This window comes from Engystomops pustulosus, chromosome 4, assembly GCF_040894005.1.
Source record: "Engystomops pustulosus chromosome 4, aEngPut4.maternal, whole genome shotgun sequence".
Taxonomy (NCBI): domain Eukaryota; kingdom Metazoa; phylum Chordata; class Amphibia; order Anura; family Leptodactylidae; genus Engystomops; species Engystomops pustulosus.
In genome coordinates, this window is record NC_092414.1 from 7,957,382 (window position 1) to 7,982,169 (window position 24,788).

Consider the following 24,788-nt stretch of genomic DNA (forward strand, 5'->3'; position numbering starts at 1 on the left):
ATAATCTGTATGTAGTGATCTCCCCCTAGTGGTGGTGTATAATGTGTATGTAGTGATCTCCTCCTGGTGGTGGTGTATAATGTGTATGTAGTGATCTCCTCCTTGTGGTGGTGTATAATATGTATGTAGTGATCTCCCCCTAGTGGTGGTGTATAATATGTATGTAGTGATCTCCCCCTAGTGGTGGTGTATAATATGTATGTAGTGATCTCCCCCTAGTGGTGGTGTATAATGTGTATGTAGTGAGCTCCCCCTAGTGGTGGTGTATAATCTGTATGTAGTGATCTCCTCCTAGTGGTGGTGTATAATCTGTATGTAATGATCTCCCCCTAGTGGTGGTGTATAATCTGTATGTAGTGATCTGCTCCTAGTGGTGATGTATAATGTGTATGTAGTGATCCCCCCCTAGTGGTGGTGTATAATGTGTATGTAGTGATCCCCCCCTAGTGGTGGTGTATAATCTGTATGTAGTGAGCTCCCCCTAGTGGTGGTGTATAATGTGTATGTAGTGATCTCCCCCTAGTGGTGATGTATAATCTGTATGTATTGATCTCCCCCTAGTGGTGATGTATAATGTGTATGTAGTGATCTCCCCCTAGTGGTGGTGTATAATCTGTATGTAGTGATCTCCCCCTAGTGGTGGTGTATAATGTGTATGTAGTGATCTCCCCCTAGTGGTGGTGTATAATGTGTATGTAGTGATCTCCTCCTAGTGGTGGTGTATAATCTGTATGTAGTGATCTCCTCCAAGTGGTGGTGTATAATCTGTATGTAGTGATCTCCTCCTAGTGGTGGTGTATAATCTGTATGTAATGAGCTACCCCTAGTGGTGGTGTATAATCTGTATGTAGTGATCTCCCCCTAGTGGTGGTGTATAATGTGTATGTAGTGATCCCCCTAGTGGTGGTGTATAATGTGTATGTAGTGAGCTCCCCCTAGTGGTGGTGTATAATCTGTATGTAGTGATCTCCCCCTAGTGGTGGTGTATAATCTGTATGTAGTGATCTCCCCCTAGTGGTGGTGTATAATGTGTATGTAGTGATCTCCTAGTGGTGGTGTATAATGTGTATGTAGTGATCTCCTAGTGGTGGTGTATAATGTGTATGTAGTGATCTCCTCCTAGTGGTGGTGTATAATGTGTATGTAGTGATCTCCTCCTAGTGGTGGTGTATAATCTGTATGTAGTGATCTCCTCCTAGTGGTGGTGTATAATCTGTATGTAGTGATCTCCCCCTAGTGGTGGTGTATAATGTGTATGTAGTGAGCTCCCCCTAGTGGTGGTGTATAATGTGTATGTAGTGATCTCCCCCTAGTGGTGATGTATAATGTGTATGTAGTGAGCTCCCCCTAGTGGTGGTGTATAATGTGTATGTAGTGAGCTCCCCCTAGTGGTGGTGTATAATCTGTATGTAGTGATCTCCCCCTAGTGGTGGTGTATAATGTGTATGTAGTGATCTCCTCCTAGTGGTGGTGTATAATGTGTATGTAGTGATCTCCCCCTAGTGGTGGTGTATAATGTGTATGTAGTGATCTCCTCCTAGTGGTGATGTATAATGTGTATGTAGTGATCTCCTCCTAGTGGTGGTGTATAATATGTATGTAGTGATCTCCCCCTAGTGGTGGTGTATAATGTGTATGTAGTGATCTCCCCCTAGTGATGGTGTATAATGTGTATGTAGTGATCTCCTCCTAGTGGTGGTGTATAACCTGTATGTAGTGAGCTCCCCCTAGTGGTGGTGTATAATGTGTATGTAGTGAGCTCCTCCTAGTGGTGGTGTATAATGTGTATGTAGTGATCTCCTCCTAGTGGTGGTGTATAATCTGTATGTAGTGATCTCCCCCTAGTGGTGGTGTATAATCTGTATGTAGTGATCTCCTCCTAGTGGTGGTGTATAATCTGTATGTAGTGATCTCCTCCTAGTGGTGGTGTATAATCTGTATGTAGTGATCTCCTCCTAGTGGTGGTGTATAATGTGTATGTAGTGATCTCCCCCTAGTGGTGGTGTATAATGTGTATGTAGTGATCTCCTCCTAGTGGTGGTGTATAATGTGTATGTAGTGAGCTCCCCCTAGTGGTGGTGTATAATGTGTATGTAGTGACCTCCCCCTAATGGTGATGTATAATGTGTATGTAGTGATCTCCCCCTAGTGGTGGTGTATAATCTGTATGTAGTGACCTCCCCCTAGTGGTGATGTATAATGTGTATGTAGTGAGCTCCCCCTAGTGGTGGTGTATAATGTGTATGTAGTGATCTCCTAGTGGTGGTGTATAATGTGTATGTAGTGATCTCCCCCTAGTGGTGGTGTATAATCTGTATATAGTGAGCTCCCCCTAGTGGTGGTGTATAATGTGTATGTAGTGAGCTCCTCCTAGTGGTGGTGTATAATGTGTATGTAGTGATCTCCTCCTAGTGGTGGTGTATAATCTGTATGTAGTGATCTCCCCCTAGTAGTGGTGTATAATCTGTATGTAGTGATCTCCCCCTAGTGGTGGTGTATAATCTGTATGTAGTGATCTCCCCCTAGTGGTGGTGTATAATGTGTATGTAGTGACCTCCCCCTAGTGGTGGTGTATAATGTGTATGTAGTGATCTCCCCCTAGTGGTGGTGTATAATCTGTATGTAGTGACCTCCCCCTAGTGGTGATGTATAATGTGTATGTAGTGAGCTCCCCCTAGTGGTGGTGTATAATGTGTATGTAGTGATCTCCTAGTGGTGGTGTATAATGTGTATGTAGTGATCTCCCCCTAGTGGTGGTGTATAATCTGTATATAGTGAGCTCCCCCTAGTGGTGGTGTATAATGTGTATGTAGTGAGCTCCTCCTAGTGGTGGTGTATAATGTGTATGTAGTGATCTCCTCCTAGTGGTGGTGTATAATCTGTATGTAGTGATCTCCCCCTAGTGGTGGTGTATAATCTGTATGTAGTGATCTCCCCCTAGTGGTGGTGTATAATCTGTATGTAGTGATCTCCCCCTAGTGGTGGTGTATAATGTGTATGTAGTGACCTCCCCCTAGTGGTGGTGTATAATGTGTATGTAGTGATCTCCCCCTAGTGGTGGGGTATAATGTGTATTTAGTGATCTCCCCCTAGTGGTGGTGTATAATCTGTATGTAGTGATCTCCTCCTAGTGGTGGTGTATAATGTGTATGTAGTGATCTCCTCCTAGTGGTGGTGTATAATCTGTATGTAGTGATCTCCCCCTAGTGGTGGTGTATAATGTGTATGTAGTGATCTCCCCCTAGTGGTGGTGTATAATCTGTATATATTGATCTCCCCCTAGTGGTGGTGTATAATCTGTATGTAGTGATCTCCCCCTAGTGGTGGTGTATAATGTGTATGTAGTGATCTCCCCCTAGTGGTGGTGTATAATGTGGATGTAGTGATCTCCCCCTAGTGGTGGTGTATAATCTGTATGTAGTGATCTCCCCCTAGTGGTGGTGTATAATGTGTATGTAGTGATCCCCTCCTAGTGGTGGTGTATAATGTGTATGTAGTGATCTCCCCCTAGTGGTGATGTATAATCTGTATGTAGTGATCTCCTCCTAGTGGTGGTGTATAATCTGTATGTAGTGAGCTCCCCCTAGTGGTGGTGTATAATCTGAATGTAGTGATCTCCCCCTAGTGGTGGTGTATAATCTGTATGTAGTGATCTCCCCCTAGTGGTGGTGTATAATCTGTATGTAGTGAGCTCCCCCTAGTGGTGGTGTATAATCTGTATGTAGTGACCTCCCCCTAGTGGTGGTGTATAATGTGTATGTAGTGATCTCCTCCTAGTGGTGGTGTATAATGTGTATGTAGTGATCTCCTCCTAGTGGTGGTGTATAATCTGTATGTAGTAATCTCCCCCTAGTGGTGGTGTATAATCTGTATGTAGTGATCTCCCCCTAGTGGTGGTGTATAATCTGTATGTAGTGATCTCCCCCTAGTGGTGGTGTATAATGTGTATGTAGTGACCTCCCCCTAGTGGTGGTGTATAATGTGTATGTAGTGATCTCCCCCTAGTGGTGGGGTATAATGTGTATGTAGTGATCTCCCCCTTGTGGTGGTGTATAATGTGTATGTAGTGATCTCCCCCTAGTGGTGGTGTATAATGTGTATGTAGTCATCTCCCCCTAGTGGTGGTGTATAATCTGTATGTAGTGAGCTCCTCCTAGTGGTGATGTATAATGTGTATGTAGTGATCTCCCCCTAGTGGTGGTGTATAATCTGTATGTAGTGATCTCCTCCTAGTGGTGGTGTATAATCTGTATGTAGTGATCTCCTCCTAGTGGTGGTGTATAATCTGTATGTAGTGATCTCCCCCTAGTGGTGGTGTATAATCTGTATGTAGTGATCTCCCCCTAGTGGTGGTGTATAATCTGTATGTAGTGATCTCCTCCTAGTGGTGGTGTATAATCTGTATGTAGTGATCTCCCCCTAGTGGTGGTGTATAATCTGTATGTAGTGATCTCCCCCTAGTGGTGGTGTATAATGTGTATGTAGTGATCTCCCCCTAGTGGTGGTGTATAATCTGTATGTAGTGATCTCCCCCTAGTGGTGGTGTATAATCTGTATGTAGTGATCTCCTCCTAGTGGTGGTGTATAATGTGTATGTAGTGATCTCCCCCTAGTGGTGGTGTATAATGTGTATGTAGTGATCTCCCCCTAGTGGTGGTGTATAATCTGTATGTAGTGATCTCCCCCTAGTGGTGGTGTATAATGTGTATGTAGTGATCTCCTCCTAGTGGTGGTGTATAATCTGTATGTAGTGAGCTCCCCCTAGTGGTGGTGTATAATCTGTATGTAGTGATCTCCCCCTAGTGGTGGTGTATAATCTGTATGTAGTGATCTCCCCCTAGTGGTGGTGTATAATCTGTATGTAGTGATCTCCTCCTAGTGGTGGTGTATAATCTGTATGTAGTGATCTCCCCCTAGTGGTGGTGTATAATCTGTATGTAGTGATCTCCTCCTAGTGGTGGTGTATAATGTGTATGTAGTGATCTCCCCCTAGTGGTGGTGTATAATGTGTATGTAGTGATCTCCCCCTAGTGGTGGTGTATAATGTGTATGTAGTGATCTCCCCCTAGTGGTGGTGTATAATGTGTATGTAGTGAGCTCCCCCTAGTGGTGGTGTATAATGTGTATGTAGTGATCTCCTCCTAGTGGTGATGTATAATGTGTATGTAGTGATCTCCCCCTAGTGGTGGTGTATAATCTGTATGTAGTGAGCTCCCCCTAGTGGTGGTGTATAATCTGTATGTAGTGATCTCCTCCTAGTGGTGGTGTATAATCTGTGTCTAGTGATTTTCCCCTAGTGGTGGTGTATAACCTGTATGTAGTGATCTCCTCCTAGTGGTGGTGTATAATGTGTATGTAGTGATCTCCTCCTAGTGGTGGTGTATAATCTGTATGTAGTGATCTCCCCCTAGTGGTGGTGTATAATGTGTATGTAGTGAGCTCCCCCTAGTGGTGGTGTATAATCTGTATGTAGTGATCTCCCCCTAGTGGTGGTGTATAATGTGTATGTAGTGAGCTCCCCCTAGTGGTGGTGTATAATGTGTATGTAGTGAGCTCCCCCTAGTGGTGGTGTATAATGTGTATGTAGTGAGCTCTCCCTAGTGGTGGTGTATAATGTGTATGTAGTGATTTCCTCGTAGTGGTGGTGTATAATGTGTATGTAGTGATCTCCTCCTAGTGGTGGTGTATAATGTGTATGTAGTGATCTCCCCCTAGTGGTGGTGTATAATGTGTATGTAGTGATCTCCTCCTAGTGGTGGTGTATAATGTGTATGTAGTGATCTCCCCCTAGTGGTGGTGTATAATGTGTATGTAGTGATCTCCTCCTAGTGGTGGTGTATAATGTGTATGTAGTGATCTCCCCCTAGTGGTGGTGTATAATGTGTATGTAGTGATCTCCCCCTAGTGGTGGTGTATAATGTGTATGTAGTGATCTCCTCCTAGAGGTGGTGTATAATGTGTATGTAGTGAGCTCCCCCTAGTGGTGGTGTATAATGTGTATGTAGTGATCTCCCCATAGTGGTGGTGTATAATCTGTATGTAGTGATCTCCCCCTAGTAGTGGTGTATAATCTGTATGTAGTGAGCTCCCCCTAGTGGTGGTGTATAATGTGTATGTAGTGAGCTCCCCCTAGTGGTGGTGTATAATGTGTATGTAGTGATCTCCCCCTAGTGGTGGTGTATAATGTGTATGTAGTGATCTCCCCCTAGTGGTGGTGTATAATCTGTATGTAGTGATCTCCTCCTAGTGGTGGTGTATAATCTGTATGTAGTGAGCTCCCCCTAGTGGTGGTGTATAATCTGTATGTAGTGATCTCCTCCTAGTGGTGGTGTATAATGTGTATGTAGTGATCTCCCCCTAGTGGTGGTGTATAATCTGTATGTAGTGATCTCCCCCTAGTGGTGGTGTATAATCTGTATGTAGTGAGCTCCCCCTAGTGGTGGTGTATAATGTGTATGTAGTGATCTCCTCCTAGTGGTGGTGTATAATGTGTATGTAGTGATCTCCTCCTAGTGGTGGTGTATAATGTGTATGTAGTGATCTCCCCCTAGTGGTGGTGTATAATGTGTATGTAGTGATCTCCTCCTAGTGGTGGTGTATAATCTGTATGTAGTGAGCTCCCCCTAGTGGTGGTGTATAATGTGTATGTAGTGATCTCCTCCTAGTGGTGGTGTATAATCTGTATGTAGTGATCTCCTCCTAGTGGTGGTGTATAATCTGTATGTAGTGAGCTCCCCCTAGTGGTGGTGTATAATGTGTATGTAGTGATCTCCTCCTAGTGGTGGTGTATAATATGTATGTAGTGATCTCCTCCTAGTGGTGATGTATAATGTGTATGTAGTGATCTCCTCCTAGTGGTGGTGTATAATCTGTATGTAGTGACCTCCCCCTAGTGGTGGTGTATAATGTGTATGTAGTGAGCTCCTCCTAGTGGTGGTGTATAATGTGTATGTAGTGATCTCCCCCTAGTGGTGGTGTATAATCTGTATGTAGTGATCTCCTCCTAGTGGTGGTGTATAATGTGTATGTAGTGATCTCCCCCTAGTGGTGGTGTATAATCTGTATGTAGTGATCTCCCCCTAGTGGTGGTGTATAATCTGTATGTAGTGATCTCCCCCTAGTGGTGGTGTATAATGTGTATGTAGTGATCTCCCCCTAGTGGTGGTGTATAATGTGTATGTAGTCATCTCCTCCTAGTGGTGGTGTATAATGTGTATGTAGTGATCTCCCCCTAGTGGTGGTGTATAATGTGTATGTAGTGATCTCCCCCTAGTGGTGGTGTATAATGTGTATGTAGTGATCTCCCCCTAGTGGTGCTGTATAATGTGTATGTAGTGATCTCCCCCTAGTGGTGGTGTATAATGTGTATGTAGTGATCTCCTCCTAGTGGTGGTGTATAATGTGTATGTAGTGATCTCCTCCTAGTGGTGGTGTATAATCTGTATGTAGTGATCTCCCCCTAGTGGTGGTGTATAATCTGTATGTAGTGATCTCCTCCTAGTGGTGGTGTATAATGTGTATGTAGTGAGCTCCCGCTAGTGGTGGTGTATAATGTGTATGTAGTGATCTCCCCCTAGTGGTGGTGTATAATGTGTATGTAGTGATCTCCTCCTAGTGGTGGTGTATAATGTGTATGTAGTGATCTCCCCCTAGTGGTGGTGTATAATCTGTATGTAGTGATCTCCCCCTAGTGGTGGTGTATAATGTGTATGTAGTGATCTCCTCCTAGTGGTGGTGTATAATGTGTATGTAGTGAGCTCCCCCTAGTGGTGGTGTATAATTATACAATATTATCTGATTTTCCTCCTTGGTGACAGAAATTCCTTGCTCTTCCCCCAGAACAGAAGATGTAAGAAGAAGACCAAGTCTGTGCACGAGGCGCTTGTCTCCCCCACCAGTCCCACACTTGCCCCGTTCTGCCTCTCCCCGATGCCCCCGATAACGCGGGTGGGCTCCCCGGAGAACGCTCTGTCGGTGCCGCACATCACTTATCATCACTCGGAGGGAGAGAAGAGGGAGATGAACTTCCAGGGGCAGACAGGTAGGGGGCAGTGTGATGTGGAGCCTCTGTACAGGCTATATATACAGTATATATATATATATACTCCACCACACGCTGGTCATCTCTCGTTTCGTGTACTGCAGCTCCTCCTCTTCTCTCCGCTGTCACGTCTTTCTCCTTCTCTCGCTTCTGTTCCTCCCTGTGACAGGTCGCTGCCGCTCCTGGTCTACGCTCTCTATCTGCACATCCACAGTACAAGGTATTGTACATAGAGGTATAATACTCTAGTCCCTACCAGAGCTGCACTCTCCTGTGTACATAGAGATATAATACTCTAGTTCCTACCAGAGCTGCACTCTCGTGTGTAACAGAGATATAATACTCTAGTCCCTACCAGAGCCACACTCTCCTGTGTACATAGAGATATTATACTCTAGTCCCTACCAGATCTGCACTCTCCTGTGTACATAGAGATATAATAGTTCCTACCAGAGCTGCACTCTCCTGTGTACAGATATAATACTCTAGTTCCTACCAGAGCTGCACTCTCCTGTGTACATAGAGATATAATAGTTCCTACCAGAGCTGCTCTCTCCTGTGTACAGATATAATACACTAGTTAATACTCTAGATGTGACATCCAGCAGCGGTTGTAGAGGCAGCTTTAGCAGTGATTGGAGCACTCCTCCGTTTCTTTTCAGGAAAGGGTCGGCCGGATGAATCTCTGCCCGATATCTCCAGGACCAACAGTTACACGGATGACATGGATGCGGTGAGCGAGGAGAGCCCCCTGCCGGCCGTGACAGATCTATCACAGTAAGGCTGCCACTAGGGGGGGCTGTAGTCTAGCAGCATCTGTAGTGGGCAGAAGAGATCTCTATTACACTGGCCCCATGTCTGGCTTTTATCTCACTTCTGGCCCCAGGGAATTCTGGGTACCAATCAATATGGCAGAATATCATCATATGCAATGTTTTTGTAAGGAGAGGAGGCGATGGAGGTGCAGGAGTAAGGAGTAGGAGTAGGAGGGAGAGGAGGAGATGGAGGTGCAGAAGTTAGGAGAGGAGTAGGAGGGAGGTGCAGGAGTAAGGAGAGGAGGCGATGGAGGTGCAGGAGTAAGGAGAGGAGGAGATGGAGGTGCAGGAGTAAGGAGAGGAGTAGGAGGGAGAGGAGGAGATGGAGGTGCAGACGTTAGGAGAGGAGTAGGAGGGAGGTGCAGGAGGGAGGTGCAGGTGTAAGGAGAGGAGGCGATGGAGGTGCAGGAGTAAGGAGAGGAGTAGGAGGGATATGGAGGTGCAGAAGTAAGGAGATGAGCAGGAGGGAGAGGAAGAGATGGAAGTGCAGAACTAAGGAGAGGAGATGGAGAGGAGGAGATGGAGGTGCAGGAGTAAGGAGAGGAATAGGAGGGAGAGGAGGAGATGGAGGTGCAGAAGTGAGGAGATGGAGAGGAGGAGATGAAGGTGCAGGAGTAAGGAGAGGAGTAGGAGGGAGAGGAGGAGATGGAGGTGCAGAAGTAGGGAGAGGAGTAGGAGGGAGAGGAGGAGATGTAGGTGCAGAAGTGAGGAGATGCAGAGGAGGAGATGAAGGTGCAGGAGTAAGGAGAGGAGTAGGAGGGAGATGAAATGATGGAGGTGCAGAAGTGAGGAGATGGAGGTGCAGGAGTAAGGAGAGGAGTAGGAGGGAGAGGAGGAGATGGAGGTGCAGGAGTAAGGAGAGGAGTAGGAGGGAGAGGAGGAGATGGAGGTGCAGAAGTAAGGAGAGGAGGAGATGGAGGTGCAGGAGTAAGGAGAGGAGTAGGACGGAGAGGAGGAGATGGAGGTGCAGGAGTACGGGGAGGAGAAGGAGGGAGAGACGGAGATTGAGGGGCAGCAGTAAGGAGAGGAGTAGGAGGGAGAGGAGGAGATGGAGGTGCAGCAGTAAGGAGAGGAGGAGATGAAGGTGCAGAAGTAAGGAGAGGAGTAGGAGGGAGAGGACGAGATACAAGTGCTTAAGTGAGGAGAGGAGATGGAGAGGAGGAGAGAGAGGAGGAGATGGAAGTGCAGGAGTATGAAGAGGAGTAGGAGGGTGAGGAGGCGATTGAGGTGCAGGAGTAAGGAGAGTATAAGGGAGACGAAGAGATTGAGGTGCAGGAGTAAGGAGAGGAGATGGAGAGGAAGAGATGGAGGTGCAGCAGTAGGAGAGAGAGGAGGAGATGGAGATGAGTAGGAGAGAGAGGAGGAGATGGAGGTAGAGGAGTAGGAGGGAGAGGAGGAGATGGAGGTGCAGGAGTAAGGAGAGGAGTAGGAGGGAGAGGAGGAGATGGAGGTGCAGGAGTAAGAAGAGGAGTAGGAGGGAGAGGAGGAGATGGAGGTCCAGAAGTGAGGAGATGGAGAGGAGGAGATGGAGGTGCAGGAGTAAGGAGAGGAGTAGGAGGGAGATGAGGAGATGAAGGTGCAGGAATGAGGAGTAGGAGGGAGAGGAAAAGATGGAGGTGCAGAAGTGAGGAGATGGAGGTGCAGGAGTAAGGAGAGGAGTAGGAGGGAGAGGAGGAGATGGAGGTGCAGGAGTAAGGAGAGTAGTAGGAGGGAGAGGAAGAAATGGAGATGCAGGAGGAAGGAGAGGAGTAGGAGGAAGATGAAGAGATGGAGGTGCAGGAGTAAGGAGAGGAGTAGGAGGGAGAGGAGGAGATGGAGGTGCAGGAGTAAGAAGAGGAGTAGGAGGGAGAGGAGGAGATGGAGGTGCAGGAGTAAGAAGAGGAGTAGGAGGGAGAGGAGGAGATGGAGGTCCAGAAGTGAGGAGATGGAGGTGCAGGAGTAAGGAGAGGAGTAGGAGGGAGATGAGGAGATGAAGGTGCAGGAATGAGGAGTAGGAGGGAGAGGAAAAGATGGAGGTGCAGAAGTGAGGAGAGGAGTAGGAGGGAGAGGAGGAGATGGAGGTGCAGGAGTAAGGAGAGGAGTAGGAGGGAGAGGAAGAAATGGAGATGCAGGAGTAAGGAGAGGAGTAGGAGGAAGATGAAGAGATAGAGGTGCAGGAGTAAGGAGAGGAGTAGGAGGGAGAGGAGGAGATGGAGGTGCAGGAGTAAGGTGAGGAGTAGGAGGAAGATGAAGAGATAGAGGTGCAGGAGTAAGGAGAGGAGTAGGAGGAAGATGAAGAGATAGAGGTGCAAGAGTAAGGAGAGGAGTAGGAGGGAGAGGAGGAGATGGAGGTGCAGAAGTAAGGAGAAGAGTAGGAGGGAGAGGAAGAGATGGAGGTGCAGGAGTAAGGAGAGGAGTAGGAGGGAGAGGAGGAGATGGAGGTGCAGGAGTAAGGAGAGGAGGAGAGAGAAAGAGGAGGAGTGGGAGTAAATAGAAGGGGAGAGAGAGGAGAAAGGAATGGAAGAGGAAAAGGAACAAAGAGAGCAGGAGGTGGAGTTGCAGTAGTAATCAGAGGAGAAAAGGTAGGAGGAGGGGGGGCAGCTGCAGGTTCTCACACTCTCTGTGCTGTAAGTCTATGCTGTGAGAGGGGAGGAAGAGCAACACAGGAAAGACATGTTACCCCGGCATTATGTGAGGGGAAAACACAGCTGTAAGTCTTATATACACCTGATGTCATATGACTGCAAGACTCCAACTCTAAAGGGGCGGTCTTAACTTTTAATATATAATCAACTCCTATTCCAGGAAAGGTGGCGGCTGTGCCTAATCCTGCAGTCCCCAGCGATACCAAGTGAGCCATAGTTTCCAACCCTCCCGGTTTGGCCGGGACAGACCCATTTTGGCCGGGACAGACCCTTTTTTTTTTACTCCATCACGGGCAGCTGGGAGATTGTCACCGATATTCCCTCCAGGTCCCGCACTGTCTGGGGTTGTCCCGCATAATAAATACTTTCAAAGCCAGAACCTGTCATAGTAAATGGCTTCTACAGACATCGGGCAGGGAATCCTTTTGAGAGATGTGTGGGGTTAGCGGAGAGCAGGGAGGACATCATCAGGTTCAGATCACCATCTGTCCATATATGGTGTCTACCTAGGGCTTCCCCAGACACAAGGTCCAATTAAATAAATTTTTGCCCAGCCCGGGATTCAAACCCCAGACCCTCTGCCATAGAGATACAGAGCCTCTATCCTCTGAGTGATTATCCACTCTCAGTGATTATCTAGCTGAGGATTTTTGGTAACTAAGAACTGTCACTGCTACTGTTACACGGTAACTAAGAACTGTCACTGCTACTGTTACACAGTGACACAGACTTAATGCACTGATATATAGAGAGGGATCTTCTCAGAGATTATTGTAATTATTGAGACAATTATTATTATTATACATTTTATTATTTTATTATTATGGAGACGATTATTAATAATAGTAAAAAGTAAAAATAATAATAATTGTCTCAATGTTGACAATAATAATCTCTTAGAAGATCCCTCTCTATATATCTGTGCATTATCTGCATTATCACAGTGTAACAGTAGCAGTAACAGTTCTTAGTTACCGTGTAACAGTAGCAGTGACAGTTCTTAGTTACCAAAAATCCTCAGCTAGATAATCACTGTGCTCATAGCTCAGAGGATAGAGGCTCTGTGACATTATGGCACATGGACTGTGCTGGCTCTGAATACAAACCCCAACTTAGCTAAAAAATTTTTAATATTATTATTACTGAGAAGATGAATTTTATTATTTTAATATGGCAAAAATTTGGGGCGTGGCCAGGGAGTGATTGGGGGTGTGGCTTAGGGGATCGCCGCAGCACGCGTGCCGCCATTTTGTCCCCCTTTCCCTTCCACAAATGTTTGGAGGTATGCACAGTGAGCTGCAATACCAGACATGGCCACATAGACAGGAATGGCGCTGTTTGCGGTAGTGTGCGTGTTCCACCCCGTGTAACCTCTCTTCTTTGTCTCCCTGGCAGCACTATGAGCAGGTGAGGGGGGGCCAGGTGCATGCTGGGTAAAAGTGCTGCTCGGTTGTTTTTTAAAGCAAAAAGTTCTGCTACTTTCTTATAGACTCTGGATTTATGAGCTCTGCTTGCTGTCAGTGACTGGGAACAGCTCAGGCTGTCAGGAAGCAGAGATAGTGGCGGAGGTCAGCCTGGCGCTCCTGCAGTGTGTGGTGTGGTGCATGCGCTGCTGTGTACCCTCCCTGTGCTGCACTACTTACCTTACTGCTCCTTATACAGGTAAGTACTGCAGCACAGCAAATACTCATATTCTATGTGTGTGTGCAGTACTTCTCCATCACCACTACCCCCATCATCATCACTACTACTACTACCCCCATCACCACCTCCACTACCCACATCATCATCACGACTACTACTATCCCCATCACCACCTCCACTACCTACACCATCATCACTACTACTACTACCCCCATCACCACCTCCACTACCCACATCATCACTACAAATACCCCCATCATCATTACTACTACCCCCATCATCACTACTACTATCCCCATCACCACCTCCACTACCTACACCATCATCACTACTACTACTACCCCCATCACCACCTCCACTACCCACATCATCACTACAAATACCCCCATCATCATTACTACTACCCCCATCATCACTACTACTATCCCCATCACCACCTCCACTACCTACACCATCATCACTACTACTACTACCCCCATCACCACCTCCACTACCCACATCATCACTACAAATACCCCCATCATCATTACTACTACCCCCATCATCACTACTACTACCCCCATCACCACCTCCACTACCCCCATCATCACTACTACCCCATCACCACTACTACTACCCCGATCACCACCTCCACTACCCCCATCATCACTTCTACTACCCCCATCATCACTACTACCCCCATCATCACTTCTACTACCCCCATCATCACTACTACCCCCATCATCACTACTACTACCCCCATCACCACCTCCACTGCCCCCATCATTACTACTACTACCCCCATCATCACTACTACTACCCCATCACCACCTCCATCAACACTACTACTACCCCCATCATCACTACTACTACCCCATCACCACCTCCACCAACCCCATCAACACTACTACTACCCCCATCATCACTTATACTACCCCCATCATCACTACTACCCCCATCATCACTACTACTGCCACCATCACCACCTCCACTGCCCCCATCATTAATACTACTACCCCTATCATCACTACTACTACCATCATCACTACTACTACCCCCATCATCACTACTACTACCCCCATCACCACCTCCACTGCCCCCATCATCACTACTACAACCCCATCACCACCTCCACCACCCCCATCAACACTACTACTACCCCCATCATCACAACTACTACCCCATCACCACCTCCACCACCCCCATCAACACTACTACTACCCCCATCATCACTACTACTACCCCATCCCCACCTCCACCACCCCCATCAACACTACTACTACCCCCATCAACACTACTACTACCCCCATCACCACCCCCATCAACACTACTACTACCCCCATCATCACTACTACTACCCCATCACAACCTCCACTACCACCATCACTACTACTACCCCCATCATCACTACTACCCAAATCATCACTACTACTACCCAAATCATCACTACTACTACCACTCCACTGCCCCCATCATCACTACTACTACCCCATTACTACTACTACCTCCAACATCACTACTACTATCTCCAACATCACTACTACTACCCCCATCACCACTTCTACCTCTAACATCATTATTTCTGCATTAATACAATAACTGGTCCGTGATATTGTGTTGCAGACTGACAGACGCGCACAGGACGGCGGTGAAGGTCACACGGCGCATGCAGTACTTCGTAGCCCGCAGGAAATTCCAGGTACAGCTCCTGAGCTCACATCCCCCCGCACCCCCTGCTGCCAGGTACCACAGTGCAGATACAGTGTACAGCTCCTGAGCTCACATCCGCCTGCACCCCCTGCTGCCAGGTACTACAGTGCAGATACAGTGTACAGCTCCTGAGCTCACATCCCCCCTGCACCCCCTGCTGCCAGGTACTACAGTGCAAATACAGTGTACAGCTCCTGAGCTCACATCCCCCTGCACCCCCTGCTGCCAGGTACTACAGTGCAGATACAATGTGCAGCTCCTGAGCTCACATCCGCCTGCACCCCCTGCTGCCAGGTACTACAGTGCAGATACAGTGTACAGCTCCTGAGCTCACATCCCCCCTGCACCCCCTGCTGCCAGGTACTACAGTGCAGATACAGTGTACAGCTTCTGAGCTCACACCCCCCTGCACCTCCTGCTGCCAGGTACTACAGTGCAGATACAGTGTACAGCTCCTGAGCTCACATCCCCCTGTACCCCCTGCTGCCAGGTACTACAGTGCGGATACAGTGTACAGCTCCTGAGCTCACATCCCCCCGCACCCTCTGCTGCCAGGTACTACAGTGCGGATACAGTGTACAGCTCCTGAGCTCACATCCCCCCGCACCCTCTGCTGCCAGGTACTACAGTGCGGATACAGTGTACAGCTCCTGAGCTCACATCCCCCCGCACCCCCTGCTGCCAGGTACTACAGTGCAGATACAGTGTACAGCTCCTGAGCTCACATCCCCCCTGAACCCCCTGCTGCCAGGTACCACAGTGCAGATACAGTGTACAGCTCCTGAGCTCACATCCTCCTGCACCCCCTGCTGCCAGGTACTACAGTGCAGATACAGTGTACAGCTCCTGAGCTCACATCCCCCCGCACCCCCTGCTGCCAGGTACTACAGTGCGGATACAGTGTACAGCTCCTGAGCTCACATACCCCCGCACCCCCTGCTGCCAGGTACTACAGTGCGGATACAGTGTACAGCTCCTGAGCTCACATCCCCCCGCACCCTCTGCTGCCAGGTACCACAGTGCAGATACAGTGTACAGCTCCTGAGCTCACATCCCCCTGCACCCCCTGCTGCCAGGTATTACAGTGCGGATACAGTATACAGCTCCTGAGCTCACATCCCATGCACCCCCTGCTGCCAGGTACCACAGTGCAGATACAGTGTACAGCTCCTGAGCTCACATCCCCCCGCGCCCCCTGCTGCCAGGTACCACAGTGCAGATACAGTGTACAGCTCCTGAGCTCACATCCCCCCGCACCCCCTGCTGCCAGGTACTACAGTGCAGATACAGTGTACAGCTCGTGAGCTCACATCCCCCCGCACCCCCTGCTGCCAGGTACTACAGTGCAGATTCAGTGTACAGCTCCTGAGCTCACATCCCCCCGCACCCCCTGCTGCCAGGTACTACAGTGCAGATACAGTGTACAGCTCCTGAGCTCACATCCCCCCGCACCCCCTGCTGCCAGGTACCACAGTGCAGATACAGTGTACAGCTCCTGAGCTCACATCCCCCCGCACTCCCTGCTGCCAGGTACCACAGTGCAGATACAGTGTACAGTTCCTGAGCTCACATCCTCCTGCACCCCCTGCTGCCAGGTATTACAGTGCGGATACAGTATACAGCTCCTGAGCTCACATCCCCTGCACCCCCTGCTGCCAGGTACCACAGTGCAGATACAGTGTACAGCTCCTGAGCTCACATCCCCCCGCACCCCCTGCTGCCAGGTACTACAGTGCAGATACAGTGTACAGCTCCTGAGCTCACATCCCCCCGCACCCCCTGCTGCCAGGTACCACAGTGCAGATACAGTGTACAGCTCCTGAGCTCACATCCCCCCGCACCCCCTGCTGCCAGGTACTACAGTGCAGATACAGTGTACAGCTCCTGAGCTCACATCCCCCCGCACCCCCTGCTGCCAGGTACCACAGTGCAGATACAGTGTACAGCTCCTGAGCTCACATCCCCCCGCACCCCCTGCTGCCAGGTACTACAGTGCAGATACAGTGTACAGCTCCTGAGCTCACACCCCCTGCACCCCCTGCTGCCAGGTACCACAGTGCAGATACAGTGTACAGCTCCTGAGCTCACATCCCCCTGCACCCCCTGCTGCCAGGTACTACAGTGCAGATACAGTGTACAGCTCCTGAGCTCACATCCCCCCGCACTCCCTGCTGCCAGGTACCACAGTGCGGATACAGTATACAGCTCCTGAGCTCACATCCCCTGCACCCCCTGCTGCCAGGTACCACAGTGCAGATACAGTGTACAGCTCCTGAGCTCACATCCCCCCGCACCCCCTGCTGCCAGGTACCACAGTGCAGATACAGTGTATAGCTCCTGAGCTCACATCCCCCCGCACCCCCTGCTGCCAGGTACTACAGTGCAGATACAGTGTACAGCTCCTGAGCTCACATCCCCCCGCACCCCCTGCTGCCAGGTACCACAGTGCAGATACAGTGTACAGCTCCTGAGCTCACATCCCCCCCGCACCCCCTGCTGCCAGGTACTACAGTGCAGATACAGTGTACAGCTCCTGAGCTCACACCCCCTGCACCCCCTGCTGCCAGGTACCACAGTGCAGATACAGTGTACAGCTCCTGAGCTCACATCCCCCTGCACCCCCTGCTGCCAGGTACTACAGTGCAGATACAGTGTACAGCTCCTGAGCTCACATCCCCCCGCACTCCCTGCTGCCAGGTACCACAGTGCGGATACAGTATACAGCTCCTGAGCTCACATCCCCTGCACCCCCTGCTGCCAGGTACCACAGTGCAGATACAGTGTACAGCTCCTGAGCTCACATCCCCTGCACCCCCTGCTGCCAGGTACCACAGTGCAGATACAGTGTACAGCTCCTGAGCTCAAATCCCCCTGCACCCCCTGCTGCCAGGTACTACAGTGCAGATACAGTGTACAGCTCCTGAGCTCACATCCCCCCGCACCCCCTGCTGCAAGGTACCACAGTGCGGATACAGTGTACAGCTCCTGAGCTCACATCCCCCTGCACCCCCTGCTGCCAGGTACTACAGTGCGGAAACAGTGTACAGCTCCTGAGCTCACATCCCCCCGTTCTCCCTGCTGCCAGGTACCACAGTGCGGATACAGTATACAGCTCCTGAGCTCACATCCCCTGCACCCCCTGCTGCCAGGTACCACAGTGCAGATACAGTGTACAGCTCCTGAGCTCACATCCCCTGCACCCCCTGCTGCCAGGTACCACAGTGCAGATACAGTGTACAGCTCCTGAGCTCAAATCCCCCTGCACCCCCTGCTGCCAGGTACTACAGTGCAGATACAGTGTACAGCTCCTGAGCTCACATCCCCCCGCACCCCCTGCTGCAAGGTACCACAGTGCGGATACAGTGTACAGCTCCTGAGCTCACATCCCCCTGCACCCCCTGCTGCCAGGTACTACAGTGCGGATACAGTGTACAGCTCCTGAGCTCACATCCCCCCGCACCCCCTGCTGCCAGGTACTGCAGTGCAGATACAGTGTACAGCTCCTGAGCTCACATCCCCCCGCACCCCCTGCTGCCAGGTACCACAGTGCGGATACAGTGTACAGCTCCTGAGCTCACATCCCCCTGCACCCCCTGCTGCCAGGTACTACAGTGCGGATACAGTGTACAGCTCCTGTGCTCACATCCCCCCGCACCCCCTGCTGCCAGGTACTGCAGTGCAGATACAGTGTACAGCTCCTGAGCTCACATCCCCTGCACCTCCTGCTTCCAGGTACCACAGTGCAGATACAGTGTACAGCTCCTGAGCTCACATCCTCCTGCACCCCCTGCTGCCAGGTATTACAGTGCAGATACAATGTACAGCTCCTGAGCTCACATACTCCTGCACGCCCTGCTGCCAGGTACTACAGTGCAGATACAGTGTACAGCTCCTGAGCTCACATCTCCCCGCACCCCCTGCTGCCAGGTACTACAGTGCAGATACAGTGTACAGCTCCTGAGCTCACATACCCCCGCACCCCCTGCTGCCAGGTACCACAGTGCAGATACAGTGTACAGCTCCTGAGCTCACATCCCCCCGCACCCCCTGCTGCCAGGTACTGCAGTGCAGATACAGTGTACAGCTCCTGAGCTCACATCCCCTGCACTCCCTGCTGCCAGGTACCACAGTGCAGATACAGTGTACAGCTCCTGAGCTCACATCCCCCCGCACCCCCTGCTGCCAGGTACTGCAGTGCAGATACAGTGTACAGCTCCTGAGCTCACATCCCCTGCACCCCCTGCTGCCAGGTACCACAGTACAGATACAGTGTACAGCTCCTGAGCTCACATCCCCCTGCACCCCCTGCTGCCAGGTACTACAGTGCGGATACAGTGTACAGCTCCTGAGCTCACATCCCCCCGCACCCCCTGCTGCCAGGTACCACAGTGCGGATACAGTGTACAGCTCCTGAGCTCACATCCCCCTGCACCCCCTGCTGCCAGGTACTACAGTGCGGATACAGTGTACAGCTCCTGTGCTCACATCCCCCCGCACCCCCTGCTGCCAGGTACTGCAGTGCAGATACAGTGTACAGCTCCTGAGCTCACATCCCCTGCACCTCCTGCTTCCAGGTACCACAGTGCAGATACAGTGTACAGCTCCTGAGCTCACATCCTCCTGCACCCCCTGCTGCCAGGTATTACAGTGCAGATACAATGTACAGCTCCTGAGCTCACATACTCCTGCACGCCCTGCTGCCAGGTACTACAGTGCAGATACAGTGTACAGCTCCTGAGCTCACATCTCCCCGCACCCCCTGCTGCCAGGTACTACAGTGCAGATACAGTGTACAGCTCCTGAGCTCACATACCCCCGCACCCCCTGCTGCCAGGTACCACAGTGCAGATACAGTGTACAGCTCCTGAGCTCACATCCCCCCGCACCCCCTGCTGCCAGGTACTGCAGTGCAGATACAGTGTACAGCTCCTGAGCTCACATCCCCTGCACTCCCTGCTGCCAGGTACCACAGTGCAGATACAGTGTACAGCTCCTGAGCTCACATCCCCCTGCACCCCCTGCTGCCAGGTACTACAGTGCAGATACAGTGTACAGCTGCTGAGCTCACATCCCCCCGCACCCCCTGCTGCCAGGTACTGCAGTGCAGATACAGTGTACAGCTCCTGAGCTCACATCCCCTGCACCCCCTGCTGCCAGGTACCACAGTGCAGATACAGTGTACAGCTCCTGAGCTCAAATCCCCCTGCACCCCCTGCTGCCAGGTACTACAGTGCAGATACAGTGTACAGCTCCTGAGCTCACATCCCCCCGCACCCCCTGCTGCCAGGTACTACAGTGCGGATACAGTGTACAGCTCCTGTGCTCACATCCCCCCGCACCCCCTGCTGCCAGGTACTGCAGTGCAGATACAGTGTACAGCTCCTGAGCTCACATCCCCTGCACCCCCTGCTTCCAGGTACCACAGTGCAGATACAGTGTACAGCTCCTGAGCTCAAATCCCCCTGCACCCCCTGCTGCCAGGTACTACAGTGCAGATACAGTGTACAGCTCCTGAGCTCACATCCCCCCGCACCCCCTGCTGCAAGGTACCACAGTGCGGATACAGTGTACAGCTCCTGAGCTCACATCCCCCTGCACCCCCTGCTGCCAGGTACTACAGTGCGGATACAGTGTACAGCTCCTGAGCTCACATCCCCCCGCACCCCCTGCTGCCAGGTACTGCAGTGCAGATACAGTGTACAGCTCCTGAGCTCACATCCCCTGCACCCCCTGCTGCCAGGTACCACAGTGCAGATACAGTGTACAGCTCCTGAGCTCACATCCCCCTGCACCCCCTGCTGCCAGGTACTGCAGTGCAGATACAGTGTACAGCTCCTGAGCTCACATCCCCTGCACCCCCTGCTGCCAGGTACTACAGTGCAGATACAGTGTACAGCTCCTGAGCTCACATCCTCCTGCACCCCCTGCTGCCAGGTATTACAGTGCAGATACAGTGTACAGCTCCTGAGCTCACATCCCCCTGCACCCCCTGCTGCCAGGTACTACAGTGCAGATACAGTGTACAGCTCCTGAGCTCACATCCTCCTGCACCCCCTGCTGCCAGGTATTACAGTGCAGATACAGTGTACAGCTCCTGAGCTCACATCCCCCTGCACCCCCTGCTGCCAGGTACTACAGTGCAGATACAGTGTACAGCTCCTGAGCTCACATCCCCCTGCACCCCCTGCTGCCAGGTACCACAGTGCGGATACAGTGTACAGCTCCTGAGCTCACATCCCCCTGCACCCCCTGCTGCCAGGTACCACAGTGCGGATACAGTGTACAGCTCCTAAGCTCACATCCCCTGCACCCCCTGCTGCCAGGTACCACAGTGCAGATACAGTGTACAGCTCCTAAGCTCACATCCCTCTGCACCCCCTGCTGCCAGGTACTACAGTGCAGATACAGTGTACAGCTCCTGAGCTCACATCCTCCTGAACCCCCTGCTGCCAGGTATTACAGTGCAGATACAGTGTACAGCTCCTGAGCTCACATCCTCCTGCACCCCCTGCTGCCAGGTATTACAGTGCAGATACAGTGTACAGCTCCTGAGCTCACATCCCCCTGCACCCCCTGCTGCCAGGTACTACAGTGCAGATACAGTGTACAGCTCCTGAGCTCACATCCTCCTGCACCCCCTGCTGCCAGGTATTACAGTGCAGATACAGTGTACAGCTCCTGAGCTCACATCCCCCCGCGCCCCCTGCTGCCAGGTACCACAGTGCAGATACAGTGTACAGCTCCTGAGCTCACATCCTCCTTCACCCCCTGCTGCCAGGTACTACAGTGCAGATACAGTGTACAGCTCCTGAGCTCACATCCCCCTGCACCCCCTGCTGCCAGGTATTACAGTGCAGATACAGTGTACAGCTCCTGAGCTCACACCCCCCTGCACCCCCTGCTGCTTCAGCTTCTGTGAATTGCTACGTAATACCTGTATCACACCCTGATATATGTCTCTGTGCTTCCCCTTCTCCCCCGCTCCCAGCAAGCTCGAAAACCGTACGACGTCCGGGACGTGATAGAACAATATTCCCAGGGACATCTGAACATGATGGTGCGGATCAAGGAGCTGCAGAGAAGGTGACTATCACAGGGTCAGGAACAACATCTTCAATATCTCTGCTTCCTGTCAGTAAGGAGCACGTGAGACAATGTAGAGCACTGACAGCAAGCAGAGATACTGACTGTGGTGAGAATAGCAGAAAGCTAATGACCCAGGGAGAAGAGCGGCGCCCCCCGGAGGCTGATCTCTGCTGGTACAATCATCTCTTACCCTTCTCTTTCCAGGCTGGACCATTCCCTGGGCAAACCGGGCCTCTTCCTGCCAGGTACCATATAGTGCTTATATAATACTGCCATATAGTGCTCTTATAATACTGCCAAATAGTGCTTATATAGTACTGCCATATATTGCTTATAGAATACTGCCCTATACTGCTAGTATAATATTGCCATATAGTGCTTATATAATACTGCCATATAGCGTTAATGTAATACTGCCATATAGTGAGGACATAACACCGCCATACAGTATTTACATGATGGCGTCTCGCACACTGCACATAATACCGCCATACAGTGTATATGTTACCACTGTGTAGTGTTTAGGTGACACATTTCTTACGGTGGGGAGAGACCCGCAGGACCCCCAATAATACGGCCCCTTTTCATCTCCGCAGAGAAGGGCGTGGACAAGGGCTACTACACGGTGGGATCGCGGCTCATGCGGCTGGAGGAGAAGGTACGGACCCTCACCCACACCTCATACATGGGGCACTGCCCCCGCCCTGCGCCCATCCGTCTCCAGAAGACCCTCAATATGGAAGTCACTGTTCATTGTGAACCCCATCAGAGCCCCCCACCGTAACACCCACAACCCAAGACCCCCAAATATCCCCCAGATCCCCCTATCTGCCATGAGCAAGTAGAACAGTCTCTGGGGGTCCCCCTTGTATGTTTGGGGGCTCCCAAGCTCTGCACTGATTGGTCGTGTTGTGCTCCTCCCCCTCCAGGTTTCTCTGATGGATCACAAGTTGGATGAGATTCTCCGGGTCTTCCGCTCTCAGCTGGTGGAGGATGAGGTGCTGCCCCCCGCCTCGCCCTCCCCGCACCGGCTGCACCCCTCGCACAGCTCCCCGACCCCCAGCCGTCGCTTCTAAGGACTCGGGGCAGCGCCACAAAGAGACTGTGAAGGAGCCGGCGAGCTCAGTCCTCCCCCAGAGACTCAGCCGGAGCCCCGCAGAGAGGACACGGGGCCCCCGCTCCACCAGCCACGGCCTGGAGCCTGCGGAATATCTGCAGAGCATCGCACAAAGCGCCAGATGTGGACTGTGGGCACCGCCAGCAGCAGCCGCCCCCTCCCTCTCCCGCAGAACCTGCAGCCATCACATACAGGGGCGCACCCTCCCAGCTGTGCGAGTACAGGGGTGATACACACATTGCCTTACACCCCCTCCTCATGTAACAGCCCCTCAACCCAGGACTCTCATCATCCATGGAGAGGCGGGGCCTGAGTCACATCATAATATGCAAATGTATGCAATTGAGAGGGAATGATTAAAGACTAAGTAGAGGACAATTCTATGACTGATAAATATCTATAAGAGGAACGGTCTGAAGTCCCATGTAAGCAGGGGTGAACTAATCCTTTTTGCTGCCTGAAGCGAGCCATAAAAAGATGCCCCCCCCCCTATATATGTAATATATCAGATACATCATAGAAAATAGATACAGCGTGCCGCCATGTAGTATAAAATACATACAACGTGCCACCATGTAGTATAAAATGGATACAGCATACTGCCATGTAGTATAAAATGCATACAGTGTGCTGCCATGTACTGTTAAATGCATACAGCGTGCCGCCATATAGTATAAAATACATACAGTGTGCCATCATGTAGTATTAAATGCATACAGCATACCACCATGTAGTGTAAATTGCATACAGCGGGCCGCCATGTAGTATAAAATGCATACAGCGTGCCGCCATGTAGTATAAAATGGATATAGCGTACCACCATGTAGTATAAAATAGATACAGCGTCCCACCATGTAGTATAAAATACATACAACGTGTCGCCATGTAGTATAAAATGGATACAGCATACTGCCATGTAGTATACAATGCATACAGTGTGCTGCCATGTAGTATTAAATACATACAGTGTGCCGCCATGTAGTATTAAATGCATACAGCGTACCGCCATGTAGTATGAAATGAATACAGTGTACCGCAATGTAGTGTAAAATGCATACAGCGTACCGCCATGTAGTATAAAATACATTCAATGTGCCGCCATGTAGTATAAAATACATTCAACATGCAGGCATGTAGTATAAAATGGATACAGCATACCGCCATGTAGTATAAATTGCATATAGCATATTGCCATGTAGTATAAAATAGATATAGCGTGCCACCATGTAGTATAAAATACATATAACATGCCACCGTGTAGTATAAAATGGATACAGCATACCGCCATGTAGTATAAAATGCATACAGTGTGCTGCCATGTACTGTTAAATGCATACAGCGTGCCACCATATAGTATAAAATACATACAGTGTGCCATCATGTAGTATTAAATGCATACAGTGTGCTGCCATGTACTGTTAAATGCATACAGCGTGCCACCATATAGTATAAAATGCATACAGTGTGCCATCATGTAGTATTAAATGCATACAGCATACCACCATGTAGTGTAAATTGCATACAGCGGGCCGCCATGTAGTATAAAATGCATACAGCGTGCCGCCATGTAGTATAAAATGGATACAGCGTACCACCATGTAGTATAAAATAGATACAGCGTCCCACCATGTAGTATAAAATACATACAACGTGTCGCCATGTAGTATAAAATGGATACAGCATACCGCCATGTAGTATAAAATGCATATAGCATATTGCCATGTAGTATAAAATAGATACAGCGTGCCGCCATGTAGTATAAAATGGATGCA

At 50.3% G+C, this 24,788-nt stretch overlaps 1 protein-coding gene across 7 annotated transcripts in view; it reads left to right on the forward strand.

Annotated features, from left to right (window-relative positions):
* Positions 1–23,386, forward strand: part of LOC140125984 (potassium voltage-gated channel subfamily KQT member 1-like) — a 79,664-nt gene extending 56,278 nt beyond the window's left edge. For 5 of the 7 annotated variants that reach the window (XM_072145004.1, XM_072145003.1, XM_072145006.1 and 2 more), the window contains exons 11-18: positions 7,840–8,041; positions 8,211–8,261; positions 8,704–8,818; positions 14,727–14,802; positions 21,802–21,896; positions 22,104–22,144; positions 22,496–22,557; positions 22,829–23,386. In XM_072145004.1, the coding sequence (XP_072001105.1) occupies positions 7,840–8,041; positions 8,211–8,261; positions 8,704–8,818; positions 14,727–14,802; positions 21,802–21,896; positions 22,104–22,144; positions 22,496–22,557; positions 22,829–22,975 (789 nt within the window). In that variant the 3' untranslated portion in view covers positions 22,976–23,386. The remainder of the gene's footprint in view (positions 1–7,839; positions 8,042–8,210; positions 8,262–8,703; positions 8,819–14,726; positions 14,803–21,801; positions 21,897–22,103; positions 22,145–22,495; positions 22,558–22,828) is intronic. The other 2 variants (XM_072145009.1, XM_072145008.1) reach the window with 2 other exon arrangements.
* The last annotated feature ends 1,402 nt before the right edge of the window (positions 23,387–24,788 follow it).